Raw genomic sequence first — 23,515 nt, forward strand, 5'->3', positions numbered from 1 at the left:
GTTGGTACTTGTCATCTCAGACTTTTCTAGGCATAAACAAATATACATACATGTAAATATAAATTCTTTTGACTATAAAGGGATCATACTATACGTATAGTTCTGAAACGTGTGTTTTTATTAATTAGCATCTGATAGTCAAACAATAAAAAATAATGTTCAATGAAAAGTAAGTCTCCCTCACACCCTGAATCCCCTGTTCCCCCTCCTTGGAGACAGTTTTTTGTGTATCCTTCCAGAAATTTTCTGTGTATATGTGAACATAGATATGTCTGTCTGATTTTTTTTAAATCATTGGGAGTGGGGGTGGGAGACAGTGGGAGCATACTATTCACTGTTTAGCTCTTTGCTGCTGGGTTTTTTGTTGTTGTTGTTGTTTGGTTTAACACTGTATTTTGGAGATTATTCCATATCAAATAGTTCATGTAAGCACTTACTAAGTGCTCAGAAGTGTTAATTATCATTATCATCAGTACATGCAGAGTTTCTACTCTTTTTTTCTTTTTAGGCTGCAAAACATTCCATTGTATAGATGCGCTAGTTCCTTATTGATGGACTTGAGGATATTTCCAGTATTTGGCTCCTATAAATAATGCGGCAGTGAACAACTTTCTTCCTAAGTCTTTGTATAGATGTGTCAATATATCTGCAGGAGAAATTCCTGTTGAAAGAATGTGCCTTTTAAATTTTGTTAGATATTTACAAGGCAGTCTGGCAGTTGGTTGAACCTGTTTACATTCACATCGAGACGTTTAGAAAGTTCATGGTTCCTCCACCCTTTCCAAAACTTCCTTGTCACACCTTCCTGTCTGATAGGTGAAAAAGATACCATGTTTCAATTTGCACTTCTTTTACTAATGTACAACTGAGTGTTTTTCTGCTTGTTTAGAGTTATTAGTGTTTCTTTTTTCTGTGCTCTGTCTTCTGCCTTTTTTTATGTGCCACTATTAATTTGTCACTTGTAATTTTATTTTGCAGATATTTAAACTCTTTATATAATCAGATTTATCTTTTCCTTCGTGGCTTCTAGGTTTTCAGTCTTGACTGAAAAGATTTTTCCTACTCCAAGGTTATTAAAAAGTTCTCCTATGTCTTCTAATGATACTTTTGTAATTTTACTTTTTATGTTTAATTCCCTGAGCCAGTTAAATCTGTCCTTAATTGTAATATTGGATTATAGTTCAGCTTATGTTTGCTTGCGTGGTTGGATACTGAAAACCACAGGCTGCCAGAGTAGGTTGAGCATAGAACATAAGACAAGGCTAGTTAGTATTGTGAAATAATTAATAGTTTCCACAATTTAAAATTCCCATTTTCTTCTGTATAATTCATGTCATAGCTTCTGTTTGTTTGTTTGTTTTCCCTGAGGAGCTTCTTTTAGATAGAAGAAAAGCCTTCTGCTTTATTGACAGTTTACCACTAATTTGAAACACATCGATATTTATTCTCCATGTTACATTGATGAAAAGGCCCTTTCGTTAATACAGAGGAAGTACTTAAGCCCTGTGTTTCTTAGTTACAGTTGCTGCTTCAAGGTTCCCAAGATGGGGTCCTTAGTGACTGTAGTCAAGGAGGAAATGGAAAAGCAAGGGTAGAAATTTTACTCAGGAAAGCATGGCATTCTGGAATGTTGAGAGAATTCATTTATTATTATTTTTTAAATATCTAAAACCACAAACCGCTTAGCTACATTGGTTTGGGGGATTTATGATTTTACTAACTACTGTCTTTTACTGGGGAAAATTTTTATGGGTTTATTTACTATTTTACTAGCAAGCCAGCTCTTTCTATTCAAAATTAGTAACAAAAGTTGTAGATTCACCAGGCCATGGTTTTCCCACTTGATTCTGCCAATTTCTCAGAAATTTTTTGGGCCTAAGTGTAGTGTTTAATATCCCTCTTTTGAAAAGAAAAGGATCTATGAATCTAAAGCAGCAGTTGCACTAATGTCTTAACTGTTACCACCAGAACTAGGTGATTGTGACCAGGGCAGCTCTGACTCACCAGAATTTCAGCTCTAATAAAACAAAAGCCATTTAATAAAAAAGGGAAAGCCAGATAAAACCCAGTGTGTGGAGGTGGCTTATTTTTGTACTTACCTTTTATGTTCTCTGTCAGGTATGTCCTGTCAACACTGTTCTTCAGCCTCTCCACTTGTTCTTTTTATGGCGGGTTTCTCCATCAACATTTCCTTTATTTGTTTTTTAAAATACACACGTACACTCTCAGCCTAAAGAGCTTGTGTAGTTTGCTTCAAGAAAGTATATAAAACGTTGGATTTAGTCCTGATGTATTTTTTTTAACCATAACTTATGAGTTATGCTGGAAAAGTGTTAGAGACTGTCTGTCATTACATATGAAGAAACAGATCCAAAGCGGTGTAATAACTGGTTCAAGATCATAGATAGTACTTAAAACAGGACTAATGGGCTTTGGATTCCTAGTTTTGCATGCTTACTAGAATAACACATGAAAATGTGATTATTTCTCTGTAATTTTCTAGTTAAATATCATACTGTGTATTTAAATAATAAACTGAAGGTAGAAACTTTTAGAGCAAATTTGTTGCACAGTTACATTTTACAAAATACATTCCAGTTATGTTAATAGGTGTTAACATGGAAGACAGAAAGCAATATAGAGAACCTTTTTTTCCCCTTTTTCTTTTTTTACGGTGTATCTTAGGATATTAATGTCTAGGAAAACAGCCTTGATCACTGACACCTGTAACTCAAAACCTAGGGAATCACTGAGTCAGATGGCCCTGTTGACAGGAATAATCATTTCAGTGTTGGTCACTGGGAGGAAAATAATATTTACCTGCTATATTTCTCAATGAAGGGACTTGTGTGGTGGATCGAGGTCAGTGTTTAAGTCCCTCTCCTCTGGCACTGTCAGGGTCCTTTACTTGAAGGATCAGTGAAATTGAAGGTCAGAGCAGGAGAAGAATGGTTCAGATCTCTTTTGGATAGTATTGATTAGGGTCTGTAACAGTCACAACTGACTTAGAGAGCTCACTTAATAACGTAATAGGTAAAATGATGTAATTCACCCACCATTGGACCTTAACAAGATGTTTGCAGAACACAGCTTGAAGGAGACCGAAGACAGAACCTATTGGATGATCTTGTAACTCGAGAGAGACTACTTCTGGCATCCTTTAAGAACGAGGGTGCAGAACCAGATCTCATCAGGTATGGTGTTTTCATTTACAGGGATTATGTGCTGGGTAAAGATTTATTTGCAGAGATTACAGCTGTTTCCTGAATGGCTTAATTTCTCTAACTAGTAAAATATATTCTGTTCATTTATAGTGTTTGACTATCATTTTCTACTCAATTTAGTTTTCATTAATTTTCTATATTTAGTAAACCAGGCATGTTCATCTGAATTCTATCCTGGGGCAAGAGTTTTTAGGTAAAATACAGACAAAATCTGAACATTTCTTTTGCATCCTTTGGTTGAGCTTTCTGCTATGTTAGCTGTGTTTTGAACTTCTGAAGTAATGTACGTAGTTATTATCTGTGTGGGAAAGTCAGGTTTTTTTTTTTATTGGCACCTGGAAAAAATGTGTCCTAGTAAGTCTGTAGTCCGTGGCTCACGGAGGTAGAGATGGCGGTTGGATTCTTCTCCCTGTCATCTGCCAGTGAGGGATTCACACTCGATGGAGTTGACAGCTACTCTGTACCTAGCTCCGTTGGAAGACCCAGAGAAGTGGTCCAGCTTTCCAAAGTTGAGGTTAATGGACCATTAATTGTTACATCTTTAGAATTGGCCTCCCCCATGCTTCCAGAACTCCCTTAACTTTGTTGTGGGAACCATCACAAAAGAAAAGAAACTTGCCTCTCTTCCTCTTCCCTACTAGGGATGATGCTTTCGTTGTGGAGAGGCAGCTTGCTCCTGCTTAGTTCGCAGTTAGGAATAATATGGCTTCCCCAGGGCAATGGTTTTTGACCTTTGGCCACACATTACTAGGCCCCACCTCAGACAGTAAAATCAGAGTGAAGGTGGGGGTGGGCATGGGGGGTCCCCGGTGATTCTGATATGCAGCCAGGATTGCAGACCACTGCCCTAGGGCAAGCTGAAGAGGAAGAACCAGTTTCCTGTTGGTGTAAGTCTTCTCAGGAGTGTGTGATCCAAGGTTTTTAGAAAGAAATTACGAAATACAGGAAGCTAGATGAAATCTTAAGTCATTTCTGTGGAGAAATAAAACCAAGGAATCAGTGAGGGAGGACTCGTGACCTGAGCAGGGTTTGTGAACTAAGGCAGAAACCTGTGGTCGGTGGGCTCTCTGTGGTGCCTGATACTTCTCTGGCGGTGCGGTCAGGGGTACAGGGTGAAGCAGGTGGCTGAAGGCGCTGATCCAGGGCTGGTGAGCTAGAACAGGGGAGCGAGGGAATCCAGGGTGAAAAGTAAGTACCATCTGTCAAGGAGGGCCTTTCCCTCGAAACAGGAGGTCTTTTTAGTCCAGAAATTAAATAAAGGCATAGTCAGGAGAGGGGAGCAAGTGTCATGGGGGACCAGGGGCCAAGTAGAGAGGTGATGGTCAGAGGGGGAGAAAACATTTAAATACTTCTCCTCTGCAGTGGCGGAGGTGGTCATTATGATGAATAGTAATAGTTCCCGGTTGATGAAAGTCTACTGTGTGTCAGGCTCTGCTTATGGCTCTTCATTATTGTGTCACTGAATGATGTTGAAGGGGCCAGCTTCTGTGTTAGCTCTGTGGGTTTTTTTGTTTTTTTTGGTCCCCTCTCGCTTGTCACCCCTCTTGTGTTAATCTGTGTGTATCCTTGGTATTCGAAGTGCAGCCTGTACGTGAGCAGGGTCAGCGTCACCTGGGAGCGGGACAGCAATGCAGAATCTCAGACCCCACCCCAGCCCTACTGAATCCGAATCTGCATTTTACAAGATCCTCAGGTGATGTGAATGCATGTTACAGCTTGAAAAATACTGCTTTATATCGTTTGTTCTTAATTGTGGCACTTTGCATCAGAATCGCCCAAGAGACTTATAAAAAATAAAAAAATAAGAGACAGAAAGAACAAGAGAAAAGAAAAGAAATACGAGTGTCTGGACCATATATTTGCGGAGTCTGCATTCTTAGTCTGGCGAGAGGTCGGGGTAGCAGTAAGGCTGGGGGAGCCCCCTCAGGTGATTCTGACAGGTGGCGGGGTTAGAACTGCTCCTTCCTGTTGTGGTATACTGGCAATGAGAGCTCATAGCTTCTGTCTGCTGTGTGTGTTCTCTGTGTCGGGCACATGCTAAGCTCTTGATGTGCCTTTGCTCAGGAGATCTTTATAACGTCCCATTTTATGGAAGAGAAACTGGCTCAGAGGGGTCAAGTAACTTGCAGAAGAGTCTAGAACTAATGAGTCTCAGAGTTTGGATTTCCTCTAGATCGGTGTGTTTTCAGATGTGAACTCTTAGCCATTGTACCATACAAACAGCTGGACCAGGATCAGCTCCATTGCTTGCTAATCAATCAATCATCTGAGCTTCAAAACCATTTACCTTAAAATTGGAGTATATGTTCTGCCTCTTTCATTGCTGTTAGGACCACATGAGGTGGTTGATATGTGAAGGGCTTTGTAAACTCTAATACCTTTACCAATACAAGATGTTATCCCTGGAGCATTGTACCACCGTCAGGCTGGGACAGAACTCATGCTGCCTCCTTTGTTTCCCAGAGACCTCCTGTCCCTCCTGTCCTACCTGCTGAGTGCTCCAGAGGACCTGGCCTCCGTGACCAGTCTTGTTCCATGTGCTGCACCTGCTCCTCTGCCCTCCCGTTCTCCCTTTCCAAATCTTGTTCTGTGTCCCCTTTCTTCAGTGCTCGGCTTGTTACTTGTTGTCTTATTGGCAAATAGCGCCACATTAATTCTAGCAATGGAATCTGTGGCTGGCAGTGTCTTATCTTCTGGAGCTCTTGGAACTGAAGACTCCTTGAGCCCAAAGTAAATTAATTGATGGGAGAATAGTAGGGAATCTGCAGATGAGTGGCAGAGGCCTACTGAGACCCCTGAAGTCCTACCACTAGGATTGCCTCCTACTCCTCCTGTGTTTAAGGCTGATCCACATGGTGGGCCTAAAGGTATTATGTGCTTGATGGTGACTGGTTGGGGTCGCGTGGGGACAGAGAGACCAGACTGAGGAGAAACTGTATAGTGAAGATAACTCAAGTCCTGGGGGTTTGAAATAATTAAGGGAACCAGCCAGACTTAATTACATGCTCTCAAGATGAAACTGAGGGAAGCAAATGTATTGTTGTGTCTTTTTTGTTTAGGTACAGAAGTCTAGAATAGTTCAGAATATGCTTCCAGAAGAATTCTGTTTAAAAGTATATAAGCACTGTAGAGGAGAAATGACTCCTGAGGAGTGATTTGAAGAAGTAAAGATGGATGTAACAGACAGTGCTGGTCTCTTCTGGGTGGCGTGGAGTCTGGCCAAGAGTAAGAAATGAATGTGGCAATTAGATATTGGTCGCCATGAAGAAAGTAAATCACTGCGGGTAAAAAGAGGAAAGAGAATGGTAGGTGGACTGGAAGGAGAATTAGTGGTGAGTCCTGGTTGGGCTAGGATTGCTTTAGACCCCCTCTCCCCACCCTAACAGGAATATGCCCACATATACCTGTCTGTATCAGTTTGCTAGGGCTGCTCTAACAAAGTACCACAGACTTGGTGGTTTAAGCAACAGAAATGTATTTTCTCACAGTTCTGGGGGCTAGAAGACCTAGATTAAGGTGTCACAGGCAGGTTTGGTTCCTTCTGAGGGCCACAACGGAAGAATCTGTTCCAGGCCACTCTCCTTGGATTGTAGATGCCAGTCTTCTCTCTCTGTCTTCATGTCCGTCCTTCCTCTGTGTGTGTCTGTGTCCAGATGTCCTCTTTTTACAAAGATACCAGTCATATTGGATTAGGGCCCACCCTAATGACCTCATTTTAATTTAATTACCTCTTTAAAGAACCTATCTCCAAATATTGTTACATTCTGAGTTACTGGGAGTTGACTTCAACATGAGTTTTTGTGGGGACACAGTTTGGCCCATAACAGTCCAAAAAGTGCAAGTCCTATAGACATTCCAGGAGAATCTGATGAATAAGAAAAATGCATGCTAGATAAAACCATTCTCAGATTCTCTATAGAAAAATCCCTGGGAAATCTGCTCAAGGGCTATGAAATGAGGACCCAGTTAACGTTGACCCAACTCGTCAGGGACGATAGTACCCTTGTAGACTTGCTACAGGCAAGCAGTAAGTGTATGGATGAACGAGTAAATGAATGAATAAATGTTAAAGTCAGAGTAGGTTGCTGGAAGTAGATTGTCTTAGATTTGAGGTCAGAGTTTCTGGTCTTTGATTTCACTCACTTGCCTATGTCAGAGTGTTATTTTTACCTTTTTTATCCCTAATCCCCATACTTGAGGCCTCGTCTTCCATCCCCAACTTCTCATACCCTAATAACTCTTTTGCTTGGACCTAGCCTTCTGAGGATCTGAATTCAGTTGTAGACATGACCAATTTTGGTTAGCAGTGCGACCTTGCCCACTTGCCTCCTGATTATCAGGTTGCCTAGTCATTTCTGATACCAGCTCTCAGGCACCTTTGAGCTCTCTCTTTGGAGAAACCTCATTCCCTTCTCTGCCAGTTGGTTTCTCTGCTATTTCCAGACTCACAAAGATTTCCTCAGTCCTCCCCACGGTTAATTCCTAGTTCTGGGCTCCTCCAACATTTTTGTTTGCTTCTGTAATTCTTGATATCAGTGTGGGTTGCTTTGTCACTGGGGGGCAAGGGGTGGGGGCACATGTCTTTCCCTTAGGTCATGACCTACAGAAACACATTGGCCAGAAAGCCTTTTCAGAACTTTAAAATGTTCTAGACATGCTCTCTATGACGCATTTTGTCATTAATGCTTGACTGTCAGCACAACACATTTACTGTTGGGGAACCGGGGTTAATCTGCTCATCAGGATTTCAAAGCCCGGTGATAACTGGCAGCAGTGCCACAGATCAGTTTACCCAAGCAGCACTCACTTGAACCTGCCGAGCCTCTCTGTCCTGGAGCCCTTCCCTCCTCCTCACTTTCCTGTTTCCTTTGTGCCCTTCTCCTCCCTTGCTCTCACCCAAACCCTTTGCCTCTTCTCTCTCTTTTCCGCATCCCTCATTCCCAGGAGTCCTTCTACCCCTCCCTTGCCTCCTCATATGTGGCCTTATTAAGGAGAGGAGTATTGTCAAACTTCAGTTTGGATTAGCATTTCCTTTAAACAGACATTAATGTGGCAATCACATAATTGAATGTGTCGCTGTCATGTGATGGCATCTTAGTTTTACCTTGCGGATTACTGATCATTATTCTAAAGCAATAAGCCTTGATGTGGGGCTTTGGTCTAAATAAGCAATGGTTGACTAATTTAGGGCACTTGGAAACTTGTTCAGGAAGTCTCTGTGTAACAATGTCTCTTAGAAGAAGATAAGCCGTGACTTATAGAGCAGTGACACAGCTTCTGATTTAAAACCCGACTGCCCTTTATATTTGAGAGCATTGCTAAGTCTCACAATTAGCTAAATCTTGGTCTGTAAAGAGAAAAAAAATCATTGCATACTCCACTGCTCTGTGACCATCTCAAAGATTATGTGATTAACTCGGCTGTAGTGGGTGGCTAATTGGCTAAGCTTTAATCTTCACACCACCAACTATATTGAGGATTATAGGAAATAGAAAGTTATTTAGAGGTTGAGATGGTAGTTATGTGTCAGGAATGGTATATTAACAAGCAGACCAGTTGCTAAAATCAAAAGAATAGAAGATGATAATGAAAAGTTCACATTTTCTTAGAGTGTGAACTTTAATTTTAGATATTTACTTTTTCTTAGAGCTACTAAACAAAGTGTGATACTTCCAATTTATATTTCATATCGCTCTATTGGCAGCCAAGGTGGGCAAAAGAAAAATTTATGTTAAATACTACATTAAAAGTACTCCCTCTGGGCTGGCCCCGTGGCTTAGCGGTTAAGTGCGCGCACTCCGCTGCTGGCGGCCCGGGTTCAGATCCTAGGCGCGCACCGACGCACCGCTTCTCCGGCCATGCTGAGGCCACGTCCCACATACAGCAACTAGAAGGATGTGCAGCTGTGACATGCAACTATCTACTGGGGCTTTGGTGGAAAAAATAAATAATAAATAAAAGGATTAATCCTTCAGTACTGATACAATGTATTTGTAAAGACTGTAAAAAAAACACAACTACTCCTTCTTCCCCCATTTTAAATCTTTGAATGTTTTATTTCAACTGAAAGCTTGGTTTATCAGATTTGTATCTGATAGTACTGAGGTTTCCTAAGGGTTCATTGATTTTATACTTTATGTTGCTTAAGGTTATTGACACATGACCCACCTACTCTTCCACATGTAGGACATTGCTAAGGAGTATGCACCTGCATCATTAGGCTGCTCATGTGAGACAATAGATAAGCGATAGTTACTTATCCCTTTTCCTTATGCCCCAGAAAGACACTCACTTCCTAGGTCTTCTGACAAGTAAGGGATGTGCTGAAATCAGTAAAGCTTTGCTTTTCTCTCTCTTTTAGTGAGCCCAAGGATAGTTGAACCAAGGTCGTATTAAGTGCAGTCAAGAATATTAAATTTCTCTGCTAATTTAATGAAAAATAGTTAAGGAAGCCAAAATAAGGTAAATAGAAACCTTCTTTCTAGGTATTTGAATGCCTGCTATGTGCCAAGCACTGGTACTGGGAATGTGGTGGCAAAAAAAACAAAACAGGAAAAAGCACTTAGTTTTTGCATTTGAACTATGTACAGTTCAGTGAGAGAAACAGATATGAATTCAAGAATCACACAGATAAGTAAAATAAATTCAGCAAAAAATATAGTGTGCTTTGAGAGAATCTCACTGGGGAGCTGATGAGCTAGGGAGGCCGTATGGTTTAATACTTACTTGTTTTTCTTTTTTCCTTTTTTGCAAATGTATATTTCGTTTCTCCATCTAAATTTTAAATACCTTGAGGACAGGGATGAAAGCCTAGTACAATGGTTAATAGATCTTTGCTCAATGAAAATCTTTGTTTTTTCTGTATCTTTCATAACACCTAGCAGAGTTGGGTGTATAGTAGGCACTCAGCAAATTTTTGTTGATTTAGAGGTTGACAGAGTCAGGATGTGATAGGCGGGGCTCTGGTAAGTAAACAAACTGGGAATCTCAGGGGTTTACCACATAGAAGCTTTTTTGCCTGCATCATGTAAAGTCTGGTGGTTCTCCAGGACAGCTCCCCTCAAACGGTGACTCAGGGCTTCAGGTTGTTTCCGTCTTATGGCTGTGCTGTCTTGACATAAGGTCTCCATGTTCACTATGATAGGAGAAGAGAGAGGGTGTGGAGAACGCACCCCCTTATGTGCTGTGGCCTGGAAGTTTCATACATAATAGCCCATTGGCCATAACCAGTCACATGGTGCCAATCTAACTGCAAGGGAGGCTGGGAAATGTAGTCTTTGTCTGTGCTCACAAAGAGGAAAATGAAGTGGGACTTGGTGAAACATACAACTTTGTCTCTGCCATACTGATTGTTTTGGGTAGTTTGATGTAAAGATAAGTAACTTTGGTACATAGTCAGTCTCTGTCTACTCATGTGCTAGTACCATATTCTTTTAAATTTTGAGACTTTATTATAAGTTTTAATACGTGATAGGGCTAATCCCCTGTTATTGCACTTTTTTTTAAAGAGTTTTGCTGTTTTTTTTTTTTTTTACACGAACTCTAGAATCAGCTAATCCAATTCCAAAAAAGGAAGGAACAACTGTTTGTGTTTTAAAATTGAGATTACATTAAATCTTGAAATCCTTTATGTTGTTGACTCTTCCTATCTAAGAACATGGGATGTTTCCATTTGTTCAAGCCATCTTTCAGGTCTTTCAGAATGTTTTCTTCAAGTAACATCTACACATTTCTGTTTAAATTATTCCTGGGTATTTTATCTTTTTGCCTATTGTTTTAAATCCAGTTTTTCATTCCCTCATGCTCTTTGGTCGTTGTTGTTTATATGAAAGCTGTTGATATCTGATGTCTACTATTATAAATACTTTCTTAATTCTCTGTTTTTAATAGTTTTTATGTTGATTCTCCTGTGTTTTCCAGTTATTTATTTTCTAAGAGCAAGGAAACACCTCCAGGAAACTTCCCAATACACCTTGGCTCAGAGTGGAAATAGGCTAGGATTGTATCACATGCCGTGTTATACCAGAAACCATGGGGGAATGGAGTTGCTGTGATTGGCTTGGTTTATTCGGGATAGATATATATCCCTGAATTGAAACTGAGGCTGTGGTCACGTTCCCTGGGCAGTGGAGCCTTGAGCAAAATCAAGATTCTGATAACAAGGGAGGAGGGACATAAGATGCTGGGAGGTGCACGTAGCAGCTGCGTCAGCTCTTCCCTGCATTTCCCTTAGCAACAGCCACTCTCTTCACCTTGAGGTTTCTTCTGATGCCAGAGACTCAAAGTTCTTCACTTCTGTGACCGCGGTAAGAACCTTCTTCTCCTGTTCCTGAAATCCCAGAGAAGCAGTAGCTCACTGACCTTCTGGGTTCTTTTATTTAGGCTCAAGTGAAACCTAGATAATTGCTTTATATATCTCCAATTCACTTTTTAAAGTGGGGTATTTACACCTACCACCTGTCTTCCTGATGAGGTTTAGGAGAAGTGCTTTTGAAGTACAATCCAGTTTTAACAGTGACACATTTATATAGTTTCATAGAGCTGGTTTCTTCTGCAGACAGATGATCTTATGCATTTTTTGTTAATTCTTGTTTAATTCCCTTTTAGGAGGTAATAGCTTCTGACTTTGTCTCCCATTCTGGAGAAATTAGGTTAATTTGTTCATGGGCTGATACTTAGTGTGACAAGAGGCAGTCTTTGAAATAGAAACTGGCCTGAAAAATCTGGACTATGTGTTGCCTCAGCACATTTTTTTTCCTGTATTAACTACTGGTCTGATACCAACCATACAATGTATATAGTGACCATGTTTTCTTAGGGAGAAAAACTGGATATGTCATATGACAAAGTATTTTTTGTGACTCTTTTTTGTGGATGAGGCAGTTTGGTTGATAGCATTAGGCCAAAATGTTGATACTTTGGGATATTCCAGTGGTTTATGGGAACTAATAGAACAGAATATTTGCTTTTGAAAAATTTTTTAAAATATAAATTTCAAGTAGTGTATCACTTAGTAAACACTCAAACTGTACAAAAGAGTAATGAATGAAAATTGAAGCTCCATCGCACTTCTTTTTTTAAAGATTTTATTTATTTATTTATTTCCCCCCCAAAGCCCCAGCAGATAGTTGTATGTTACAGCTGCACATCCCTGCTGTATGTGGGACGCGGTCTTAGCATGGCCGGAGAAGCGGCGTGTGGGTGCGCGCCCAGGATCCAAACCCCGGCAGCCAGCAGCAGAGCGCACGCACTTAACCACTAAGCCATGGCGCCGGCCCCTCCATCACACTTCTGACATACAATTCCCATGTCCTCCCTAGAGGCAGCCACTTTTAACAGTTTTTTTGTATATCTTTCCAGAGAGACTCTACACATATACAAGAATACACACACACATCTCCAGTTGCACTCTCACCTTTTTTATTTTTTAACATGAGTTGTAGTATAATATGCCCTCTTTACTGTGCATTATTTTTTTTGCTTAACAGTATATCTTGGAGATTATGAAGTAGAATGTTTAAACTAGTACTCTTAAATATCTCAAAATTGTCTCAGAACCTTGCAAAGTAGCTATTCAGTTTTTCAGTTATGTATGTCCTCATGAGACTGATTATCACTTGAAGGGATCTCTGTAGTCATTTAGTGCAGATTTTTTTTCTCCATGGAATGGGAAAGGAAGCTTTGTTAGTTTCCTTTGGAAGCCTGACTTCCAAATAGAAGTCCACATTCTTCAAAGTGTACAGATTGTCTATTTGGATGATTGATCAAGCAAGTGAAACCAGAGACTTTGAGATCTAAATAAATGTTAGTCATTGCAATCTCACGTTGTTGATCAAGTCAGCAAAGGTACCCAGTTATTCCCGTGTGCAGTGTAATAAAGCATAGTCTGTCTACAAGCAGGTGAGCAGCAGATTGGAAGACTCAAAGATGTCAGTTCTCTCAAAATTGATCTGTAGATTCAGAGCAAAGCCGTTTAGAGTCCCCAGCCAGTTTTTTGTTTTGTTACTTACGAAGCTGATTCTAAGGTTTCTTGGGCAATTCAAAGAGCCAAGAAGAGCCAAGGGAATTTTGAGGAACGAAAGGCTTGAGAACTCACATTACCAGTTATCAAGACTTACCGTAAAGCTGCAGTGTGTTATTGGCACAAGGATAGGCAAATGAATCAGTGGAACAAAATCGAGGCTCCAGAAACAGTCCCACACACACACTATCACTTGATTTATGATGAAGGTGATATTGCAGTGCAGTGGAGAAAAGATGGTCTCTTCAGTAAATAGTGTTAGGTCAAGTGGATGTCCATATGGAAAAAAATGAATCTTAGTCTCTGCTGTCACCCTCCATAAAAATCAATTCCAAAAGGATTGTAGATCTAAATGTGAAAGATAAAACAAGAAAGCTTTTAGAAAAAAAATAGGAGAATATGTTTATGACCTTGGGATATGACCTGTTTCCTTAAACAGGAAACAGAAAGCACTAAATGTGAAGGAAAGACATGATAAGTTGGATTTGATTAAAATGAGAAATTCTGTTTATCAGGATACTATAGAGAGTGAAAGACGAGCCACAGGATGGGAATCTGTATTTGCAGTGCATGCATCTGACACAAGAGAGAATATGGAAAGAACTCCTGTAAATCAAGAAAAAGGCAGACTACCCCTTAGAAAAAAATAGGCAGAAGACTTGAAGTTGGACTTCACACAAGAAGTTATCCAATGACTGAAGAACATATGAAAAGGTGTTAAGCTTCACTAATCATCGGGAGATTGCAAACTGAAATCATGATGTCATACCGTTACACCGAGCAGAATGGCTAAAGTGAAAATGACAGACATGTCAAGTGTTGCTAGAATATGGAGTGACTGGAATTCTCATATGCTGTTGCTGGGACTGTCAGTTGTACAGACACTTTGGAAAATTGTTTGACTGTATCTCCTAAAACCGAACTGTTCAAAAGACGTGTACAAGACTGTTTATAGTAGCATTATTCTTAACAGTCCCATGTGGAAACAACCCGGTGGCCATCTACACTATAGTGGCTGAACACATTATGGTGTATTTATACAGTGATACTACACTGCAAATGAGAAGGAATGATCTCCAACTATACGCCACACTATGGATGAATCGCACAAACATAATGTTGAGTGAAATGAGCCAGACAGAAGAGTACATGCTGTGTGATTCCATTCTTACAAAGGCAAAACTTATTTATGGTGTTATAAATCATGAAAGAGGCTCCTTTTGGAGGAAGTGGTGACACGAGGGGTTCTGGGGTTCTGCTAGTGCTCTGCTTCTTGCCCTGGGTAGTGATTAACTGGGGTTGTTCACTTTATGAATTACCTTTGAGCTGTATGCTTATGGTTTTTCTGTTTATGTGTTCTACTTGAACTTACAAATAGCTATGTAAGTACATATATACATACACATACATTTTTATATAATACACACATATATATGTATATATGCTTGTATATGTAAGTATACTTATATATGCTCATATATGTACTTATATACTTACATATATAACTATAATATATAAAATAAGTATATAAGCTTATTTATGAGTATACTTATATATGTATATAGCTATATCTACTTATGTATACCTACATATATACACTTATACACACATACATATGTATATATGTATGTATATGTACACACACGCACACACACACACACACACACACGCTAAGACCTACGTTCTGAACAGACCACAAGATGGAGATGTAAGTCAGTAGAAGGGGAAACTTGCTCAGATCTTCCCAGTTTCTTTTTTTTTTTTTTTTAAAGATTTTATTTATTCATTTTTTCCCCCCAAAGCCCCAGTAGATAGTTGCATGTCATAGGTTCACATCCTTCTAGTTGCTGTACGTGGGACCCGGCCCCGGGTTGGACGGAGAAGCAGTGCCTCGGGGCGCGCCCGGGATCCGAACCCGCGCCGCCGGCATCAGAGCACGCGCACTTAACCGCTAAGCCACGGAGCCGGCCCCTTCCCAGTTTCTAAATTTTGAAAAGTTAGGGGTTTTCTCCCTTGAAAGTGAGGAGGGAATGTTAAGATTGCTTGTACTTCCTAAATTTAGAAAAGGAATCGTCTCACCTTTCAGTTGTCTCTTTAATTTTCTCCCTCTTCCTCTGTGTAATTGCAAACCTGTTTGTCATTTTAAAACTTCCTCCTCCATGACTCTCTACAGACTTTTGCTGCATCCCCAGTCTCTTTGTTTATTTTTGTTTCTTTCTCTCTTTCCTCTTCCTTTCTTGCCTTTTCCTTTCATATCTTTCTTTTCCATTGCTCTTTTCCTCTAGAAAAATATGTATGATTTTGGCGTTTCTCGATTTTAGTTTTTGTTTCCCATTCTTAATTCTAAAAGGAGAGGGATGCTTTCTAAAACTCCTAATAGTCTCCACTTAAGTTGTCCTTCTCTTTTGTGGGTCTTTGTTCCCATCTTGTCTTCCCTCCTCCTCCTCCCCATGAGGAAATGACTCATCTTTCATTGAATGTAAAATGAATTATCAACACGATGCATGCTTATTATGACAAGTCAGACCATACTGAGGTGTAACCCAAAAGTTTATTCTCTCTTTCCTTTCCCTTCCCTCCAGTGCCATTCTCCTAGGGTAACCAACGTTAACTGTTTGGAGGGTTTCCTTCCTAATATTTATCTGTGCTTATACAAATGTTTACATAAAGTTGTTTTCCTTTCCTATTTTTTTATGAAAACGGAATTGTATTATACGTATTACTCTATAATTTCCTTTTTATTCAAATTTGGACATTCATCCAAATCAATAGATCTAACAAATTCTTTTCAATAGCTGTATTATTCCATAATATAAATACGCAATCATTTATCCACCCACTCCCCATTTGATGGATATTGGGTTGTTTAGTTTTTTGCCATTACAAACAATGCTGCAGTAAACATCCGTAGTGAATGTGGCTTCTATTTCTGTAGGACAGAGTCCCCAAAGTGGTGTTACTGGGACAACAGGTGTGGGTGTTCAGATTTAACAGGTAGTGCCATGTCTGTTTCTTAAAAGTTGTGCTTTCTGTTCCCTCCAGCAATGTATGGGAGAGCCTGTTTTCCTCTACCTTAGCTGTCAGTGGATGTTGCAGAACTTGTGGGGTTTTGCTGATCTAATGGGTGAAAAATACCTTGTTATGAATTGCAGTCCTTAACTACTGGTATAGTTGTGACTTTTGGTAGCGAAAATTAAAAGATTCCTCACCCCTGTATGTATTCATTTTAAATTATAAAAATCATTTGGGAATTGAAAAAGGAGGAAAATTCCAGTCTATGAATAAGCAGGAAAAAGGAAGAGGCATTCCCTATATCCATACTGTATTGTAAGTTAGATATGTTCATTTTTTAAAAAGCCATTTAATACTTTCCAACTTGTGCTTTTTTATTTTTATTTTTTTAAATTTTTTGAGGAAGATTGGCCCTGAGCTAACATCTGTTGCCAATCTTCCTCTTTTTTTTTTTTTTCCTCCCCAAAGCCCCAGTAGATAGTTGTATGTCATAGTTGTATATCCTTCTAGTTGCTCTATGTGGGACACCGCCTCAGCATGGCTTGATGAGCAGTGCGTAGGTCTGTGCCTGGGATCCGAACTGGCGAACCCTGGGCTGCCAAAGCAGAGCATGCAAACTTAACCGCTATGCCACCAGGCCTGCCCCCAACTTATGCGTTTTTAAATGAAAATTTTTAAGAAACTGAAAAAAAATTAACAAGAGAAAATTAAAAAGAGAAGAATTTTCTATTTCCCCTCCCTTCACTATCAAGCACTTTCGTACATATTATTTTATTTGATTCTCAGAGTAATCTTCAGAGGTAAGCAGAGAAAGGATTACTTTTTTGGTTTACGGATGAGGAGACTGATTCTTGGAGAAGTCAGTGTGCCCAAGGTGCATAAATGGTAGAGAGGGAACTAGAACTCAAGTCTTCTTGTCTTTTGCCCTGAGTTTTGTCTCTCAGGCCTTTTCTCTCTTAATTTTGGTATCCAGATACCCTAGTTCCCTTGTAGGGACCCTCATTTGTTCATTTCTCACTGGCTTTAAGTACTTTGTCTTTCTTCCTATTCATTGCACCACTTTGTAAACAGTTATCTACCTCCATACATTCCAGCAGCAAATTGCTGACTTTGCATGTGTAATTCAGTGGAAGGAACAAAAGGTTAGGTATTACAAAACCTGGGTTTGGATTTTGACTCCATTTCATTTTCTTTAAAATGAAGATAATCATGACTCCTTAGAATATTGTGAAGTTCAAATGAGATCAATATATTTGAAGGCATACATGAATGCCTTTGTAAAGTGCTTTATAAACATCACTGAACACTTGCTGTCACTGATTTTAGCAGAGAGGAATCCAGAAGTGGCATGCCATTTGGAGAGGTCTTTCTGTCCTGCACAAAACAGAGAATAGTACATGATAGTTTATAATTAAGTGCTAAATTGTGTGGTATGGGCCATAAATGGTCTTGGAGATTAGAAAAGGGAGAGATCCATGTGAGGTGGAAGAAGCTGAGAAGACTGTGGAAGAAACGAGACTTGTGATAGTCCTTGTAGAGTGAGTAGAATTTGTACACTGTATATTTTCCCTCTTACTTGTGTTTTTTGTCTAATCCTATCTTTCTAGACCAATAATTTCCATACTAATCTGCATATTGGTGCCCAGCTGGTTGCATAAACATCACCTGAGGGAGCTTACAGATTCCTGGGCCCTGCTCCCAGAGGGAAAGGATGCCATAGTTAAAAGCATGGATGCCCATCTCGTTAATTTGAGTTTTCATTTATAAATTAGACTGATTAAAAAAAAGCAAGGTTATTGAGATGAAAATGATGACTATATAGGTGGTTGTTGGCTTTTGTGCATCTTGAGTGTATATGCATTATTCACTGACACCCTTAAATAGTCTTGTAATGCCAAATTTGGGTTTTTGACATCAGCTGACAAATACACAATTCTACTACTGTAGAATTTTTAACACTTTAGAGTGTTTAATTCTACTCCCTGTCAGCCGATAATTTCATTTCACTAGACTTACATCTTTGTTCATAGAATGGTGTTAATTTGCACAATTAATTGACTATTTTAGTGTGTTTTGTCTTTATTTTATAAAGTAAGTGAGAAATGGAAACAAATACGCTCAATAAGGGAGAGAACAGTGGAGTTGAGTTAAGACAAAGATGTAAGTCACTGGGCATGCCAAATGCCTAAATGCAAACTGTTAACTTCCCTGGGCGTCCATTGGATTTGTCACTTAAATGTGTTGGGTTGTGAAGAACAAAGTGGAAGAAGATGTAGAGGATTTGTTATTGGAAATAGTGTCAAAAAGGAACAGCTCTCGCAACAGAAGCTCCCTCATAATTTGTAAGCATATTGTCGACTTTTGCTCATTCTGTTTCTAAACGTGTTTTCAAGAGTGCATCATATAATAAAATAAGGAACTGCTTATAATAAATGGTAATTACTGGATTGCCTAACATTTATTTTGTAGTTGAACTTTAATCGCTAACCAGCAGGTGGCTCTCAGTCACCATAAATTTGGCAGAGCAGCTAATTCATCTTTCACTTAGAATTCTTATGTTTTTGTGTATCATCCCTTCTTGCTCCTCTTCTACATTTTAGGTATCGTGACAGCCACACTTAAGGTCAAGAACTGTTCCTTTTGGTTTTATTGGTTTGGTTTTAGATTGCCTGAGGGGCTCTCAGGAGTCTGGAATTTCTCAACTTTGGGTTGGAGGTCAAAATAATGACTGCTAATGACCTTTTCCACCCTGCATTTCTATTTTTCTGTTTTTAAAAGTTTTGTTTTTAATTTGTTTGTTTTTTTAAGTTTTTAATTTGACGTTAAAACTTTTTATTGGTAAATTTGGCCAGCAATGAATAGGGAAAAACAAAGGATTGGTTTAAAATTAGAAAAATATTTGATTGTGGTAGATTTTAAAGATGCTATGATGAGAGTTTGCTTGGATGGTATGTAAGTTAGATATTTTCCTTTTTTGAGTTCTTATTGTTCTGGACTAATACACAATAAAGATTATTCAGTTTAACACACAAAAAATTGAATATTTACTTTACAAAAGGCACAGTGTTAGGCATTAACTGTTCCTAGAGTATCAGCTCCCTGGGATTAGGTGTTTGTCTCTTGTTCACTTCCAAGCCCCTAGATTAGTGCCTGGCACATAGAAGGTACCCAGTACGTATTTGTAGGAAGGATGGGTGGACGGATAGGTGGAGGGGATACAAAAAGAATAGGACAGAGTACTGGACTTAAAGAAGTTAACCGTCTAGTAAATATGGCTCCAAGTATCTGTAGATACGTAGATCATGATCCTGAAGGAGCAATTTTACTTTGGGATTGTTATTAGGAACTATGTTGAAGTTTGAGAAAATTCTGAAAGGAAATGAAAAATTTCCCTTTTCCTAAGTTGTGTCAATTCCCCACGTCACCCAGTTTGGAAATTGTTATCCCCCTGTATATCCAGTCTATTCACCAACACTTTTGGAGTTTTTCTTTGAATCATTGTGTGAATTGTCCCTTTCTCACTGTTCCGTCCTCTTGTCATTTCCCTTGTCCAGACTCCCATCACCTTCCGCCTAGATTATACTAGCCTCTGGCCTGCCTCCCTGACCGCAGCCTCTCTTCAGTGTAATCCAGCCTGCATATTGTTGCCTCATCTTGCCTCTAAAGAATTTATGTCACAGAATATTTCTGATTGAAATTTGAGCCTCTGTGCATCTTTATATTCACAGAAAGTAACTACCAGAAAAAGTTTTGATAAAGGAATTACCCTTTTATACCGTAGTAGCATTTTCACATCTAGAGGCAAATCTAATTACAAGGCTTTGCAGACTCAATTCAATTCCCTGACACTCTAGAAATATCTTCTCTAGTCCTAACTGCAAACCTCCCTGTGGTCTGTGAATACTCAAACACTGATTTGTTCAAACAAAACAAACATTTTATATAGTCACTTTGACATCTTTTTGAAATGCTAAGAAATGCTAAAGAAAGCTGCTTCTTGGAATTCACTGCTTTTTCAATTCTGTACTCAGTTGATAAGAACGCCCTCCCTATGAACTCTAACAAGCTTCAACTACATTTGTCAACAGAAAAACAGGGATCACCTCTGCCCCTCCCTCAGATATTATCATAATTTAATAATGCACATCATTTGCTTTTAGGGATGAAAATGAAATATTTTTATATCTGTAGAAGCAACTATGAAACCTTGGTAAAATCTTTATAAGCTAGATATCTAATCTGTTTATTAATGTGGCATTTATTTGATATGTTTCATTTATTAGATAAGTTTCATCTTGAAAGAACATGGATAAAAATTATTGATGTATTTTTAAAAATTTCAAGCCTATCCTAACCTCGGAAGCACAGTATTTAGCATTTCCTTTCTTTAACTTACTCTTCAAAGGAGAAACATTGCTTCACTGTCCTTCCAAAAGGGGGATTGACCTACAAGGTGTTGTAGGGACAGAATTCCCTTTCAAGCAATATTCTCTCCATCTGCTTGAATAATGGCAGTCTTTGCTGCTAAAGTTTTGAAGGCAGGGAACAGTTGATTAGGTTTTATTTTCTTGTTGTTGTTTTTTTTTAATTTCCGAAGATAAAGATGTTAAGTACCCGTCTCATTTTGTCTCTCTTGCTTAAAAAGCTCAGTGGTTTTCCTAGTTCTGTTTCATAAACATGTCCTGAATGCTTACTCTCTGGCACACTCTGAGGCACTGTTTTTTTGGGACTAGGGATATAAACATGACTGTCATGTGGCCTCTTTCCTTACAGAGCTCATAATTTAGGAAGGGAGACAGATGAGTAAATAACTAACTACAATCCTGCTTGATAAATGCCACGTTGGAGGTTTTGAACAAAGTGCCATGAGAGCACCAGGGAGTGATTGATTCAAGGGAAGGGGGTGGGCATGGGGATCAGGAAAGACTAAACAGCAGCAGTGACATTTGAGTTGAGCCTTAGGGATGAATAGAATTTTACCAGATGGACAAAGGGGTGGGGGTGGGGACCCTCCAGACTCATACAAAAACATGAGAGTGTGAAAGTTTGTGCCTTTGTCTGAGAAGTGGTGAGCAGTCTGTAGGGCTGAAGGAAGAGTAGGATCTGGAAAGGGGTTATTGGGAGATGACGTTGCAGAGATCACTGGGGCCGTATTGTAAAGCTTAAACTTGATCTGTAGCTTCTAGGGAGTCTTGAAAGTTTTAAAATAAGGAAATGTTATGGCAAGACCTCTGTTTTAGAGAGAGAGTTCTGACAGCAGAGTATAAGATGATTTGAATGAGGGTGACTGGGAACAAGGAGACCAGTCAGAAGGCTATGGCCGTGTTCTACATGAGAGATGAAGAGGATCAGAGCCAAGGCAGTACCGATGGGGATGGAAAAGAGGGCATGGACTTGAGAACCACCTGTGAGGCAGGCCTTGGTAATTGATGAGATGTGGGAGAGAGGGGGGGAAGAAAAGGTTTGGATGACTTGGGCATAGTGATGCTGCTAATCAAAATAAAGAGCATACGAGAACAGTTTATGGGGCGAAAATAATGAATTTGATTTTGGATATATTGAGTTTGGAGTGGAATACACAGTTGGAGATTCCTAAACAAAAAGCCATAAATGCAGATATAGAGCCTGTAGAAAAGTCTCATGGGTGGAGATAAATTTGAAAGTCTTTTTTTCTTTTTTGATGAGGAAGACTGGCCCCGAGCTAACATCTCTTGCCAATCCTCCTCTTTTTGCTGAGGAAGATTGGCCCTGAGCTAACATTTGTGCCCATCTTCCTCCATTTTTGTATGTGGGATGTCGCCACAGCATGGCTTGATGAGTGGTGCATTGGTCCACACCTGGGATTTGAACCTGCGAACCCCGGGCTGCCGAAGCAGAGTGTGCCCACTTAACTAGTACTCCACCGGGCCAGCCCCCTGAAAGTCTTTAGCACAGTGATTTTCAATCAGGATGAGGGGTGGGAGGATATGCCTCACCTGGATTTTGATATATTGGGGGGGGGTCTTTTTTAACTACTTGTGTGCCATTCCTCCCCGCACCCCCAGATTCTGCTATTGCCCTGCTAGGGAAGGGAGCATGCCCCTCTCCCACCCCCGTAATGACTCATAAGAGTGACCACCATAAGAGACCCCCTAAGAATCCACCACCATAATGATTCAAGAGAATGTGTCATATTTCATTTGTGTTGGGGCATAAAAAGTGTTTAAGCACTTCTAGCTTCTGTTCTTACAGCCTGAAATCACTGGAACAGATAAAATTGCACAGAGAGAGACAATACAGTGAAAAGAGAAGATTTTAAATAGAATTCCTGAGGAACACCGATATTTCAGGGGCAGATAGAGGAAGAGGTACCTGCAAATTACAGAGAGGGAACTGTCAGTAGGAGAGAGTGGTATGCAAGAAGCCAGAGGGGAGAGGTTTCGTGGATAAGGGAATAAGGTTAGCTGTGACAAATGAGACCTGAAGTGAAAACTGGGAAGAGATTTTGGCAATAGGGAGGTTATGGGTGAGAAGAGTTTTAGTAGAGTGTTGGGGCAGAAGTTGGACTGCAGTGGGTTAAAGAGCGAACCTGGAGAGTCAGGAAGTAGAGTGATGAGCATAGTTCATTCTTTAAGGAAGTTTGGCTGTGAATAGGAGAGAAAATCGTTGCTTGAGGATATATAGGATAGGGAACAACTAGTGGAAAGCTAAAATGGCAAGATTCTGGAAGAGTGTGAGGATGAAAGGTGTTAGAACAGATAGAGGTTCACTGTGGCTGCCTACCTTGAAATTAAGTCTAAATCCAGCCCCCCAAATTTCACCCACTCTTCGCTCTTATCCCATGCACATTTATGGCGCTCATTCCCTGCCCTGGAGACATCATTCATGTTTTTGCCCTTTCTTGGAATGCCTTACTCCCTGCCCCTGCCACATAGCTAAACCTTACCCATTCTTCAAGGCTGACTTGAGTCTCCTTGCCTTTATGGAACCTTCCCTGAGATAGTAGAAAGAAAGTGCCGTGGGTTGAGATGTAGGTTAGGCTTAGAAGATGTAGGTTGACCTTTAGCTCTGCCACTAAGTGTGACCTCGAGAAAGTCACTTGATGTCTCTTTACCTTGGTTTTCTTGTCAGTAACACCTGCTCTGAATTACATTACAGGCTTGCATACAATTCAGATGAGATAATGTTTGTGAATTTGAAATTACAAGTTTGAAATTACAGCACAGTACCAGTGTGTGGTACTATAATTTTCTGACTACTCTTCTTATTTATTTCATTC

The 23,515-nt window shown here is 39.7% G+C and overlaps 1 protein-coding gene across 3 annotated transcripts in view; it reads left to right on the plus strand.

Moving 5' to 3' along the window:
• STX8 (syntaxin 8) overlaps positions 1–23,515 on the plus strand; it is a 243,449-nt gene that overhangs the window by 16,572 nt on the left and 203,362 nt on the right. For all 3 annotated transcript variants that reach the window (XM_058559723.1, XM_058559724.1, XM_058559725.1), the window contains exon 4: positions 3,084–3,194. In XM_058559723.1, coding sequence (XP_058415706.1) covers positions 3,084–3,194 — 111 coding nt within the window. The remainder of the gene's footprint in view (positions 1–3,083; positions 3,195–23,515) is intronic.

This window comes from Diceros bicornis, chromosome 18 (assembly GCF_020826845.1).
Source record: "Diceros bicornis minor isolate mBicDic1 chromosome 18, mDicBic1.mat.cur, whole genome shotgun sequence".
NCBI classification, from domain to species: Eukaryota; Metazoa; Chordata; class Mammalia; order Perissodactyla; family Rhinocerotidae; genus Diceros; species Diceros bicornis.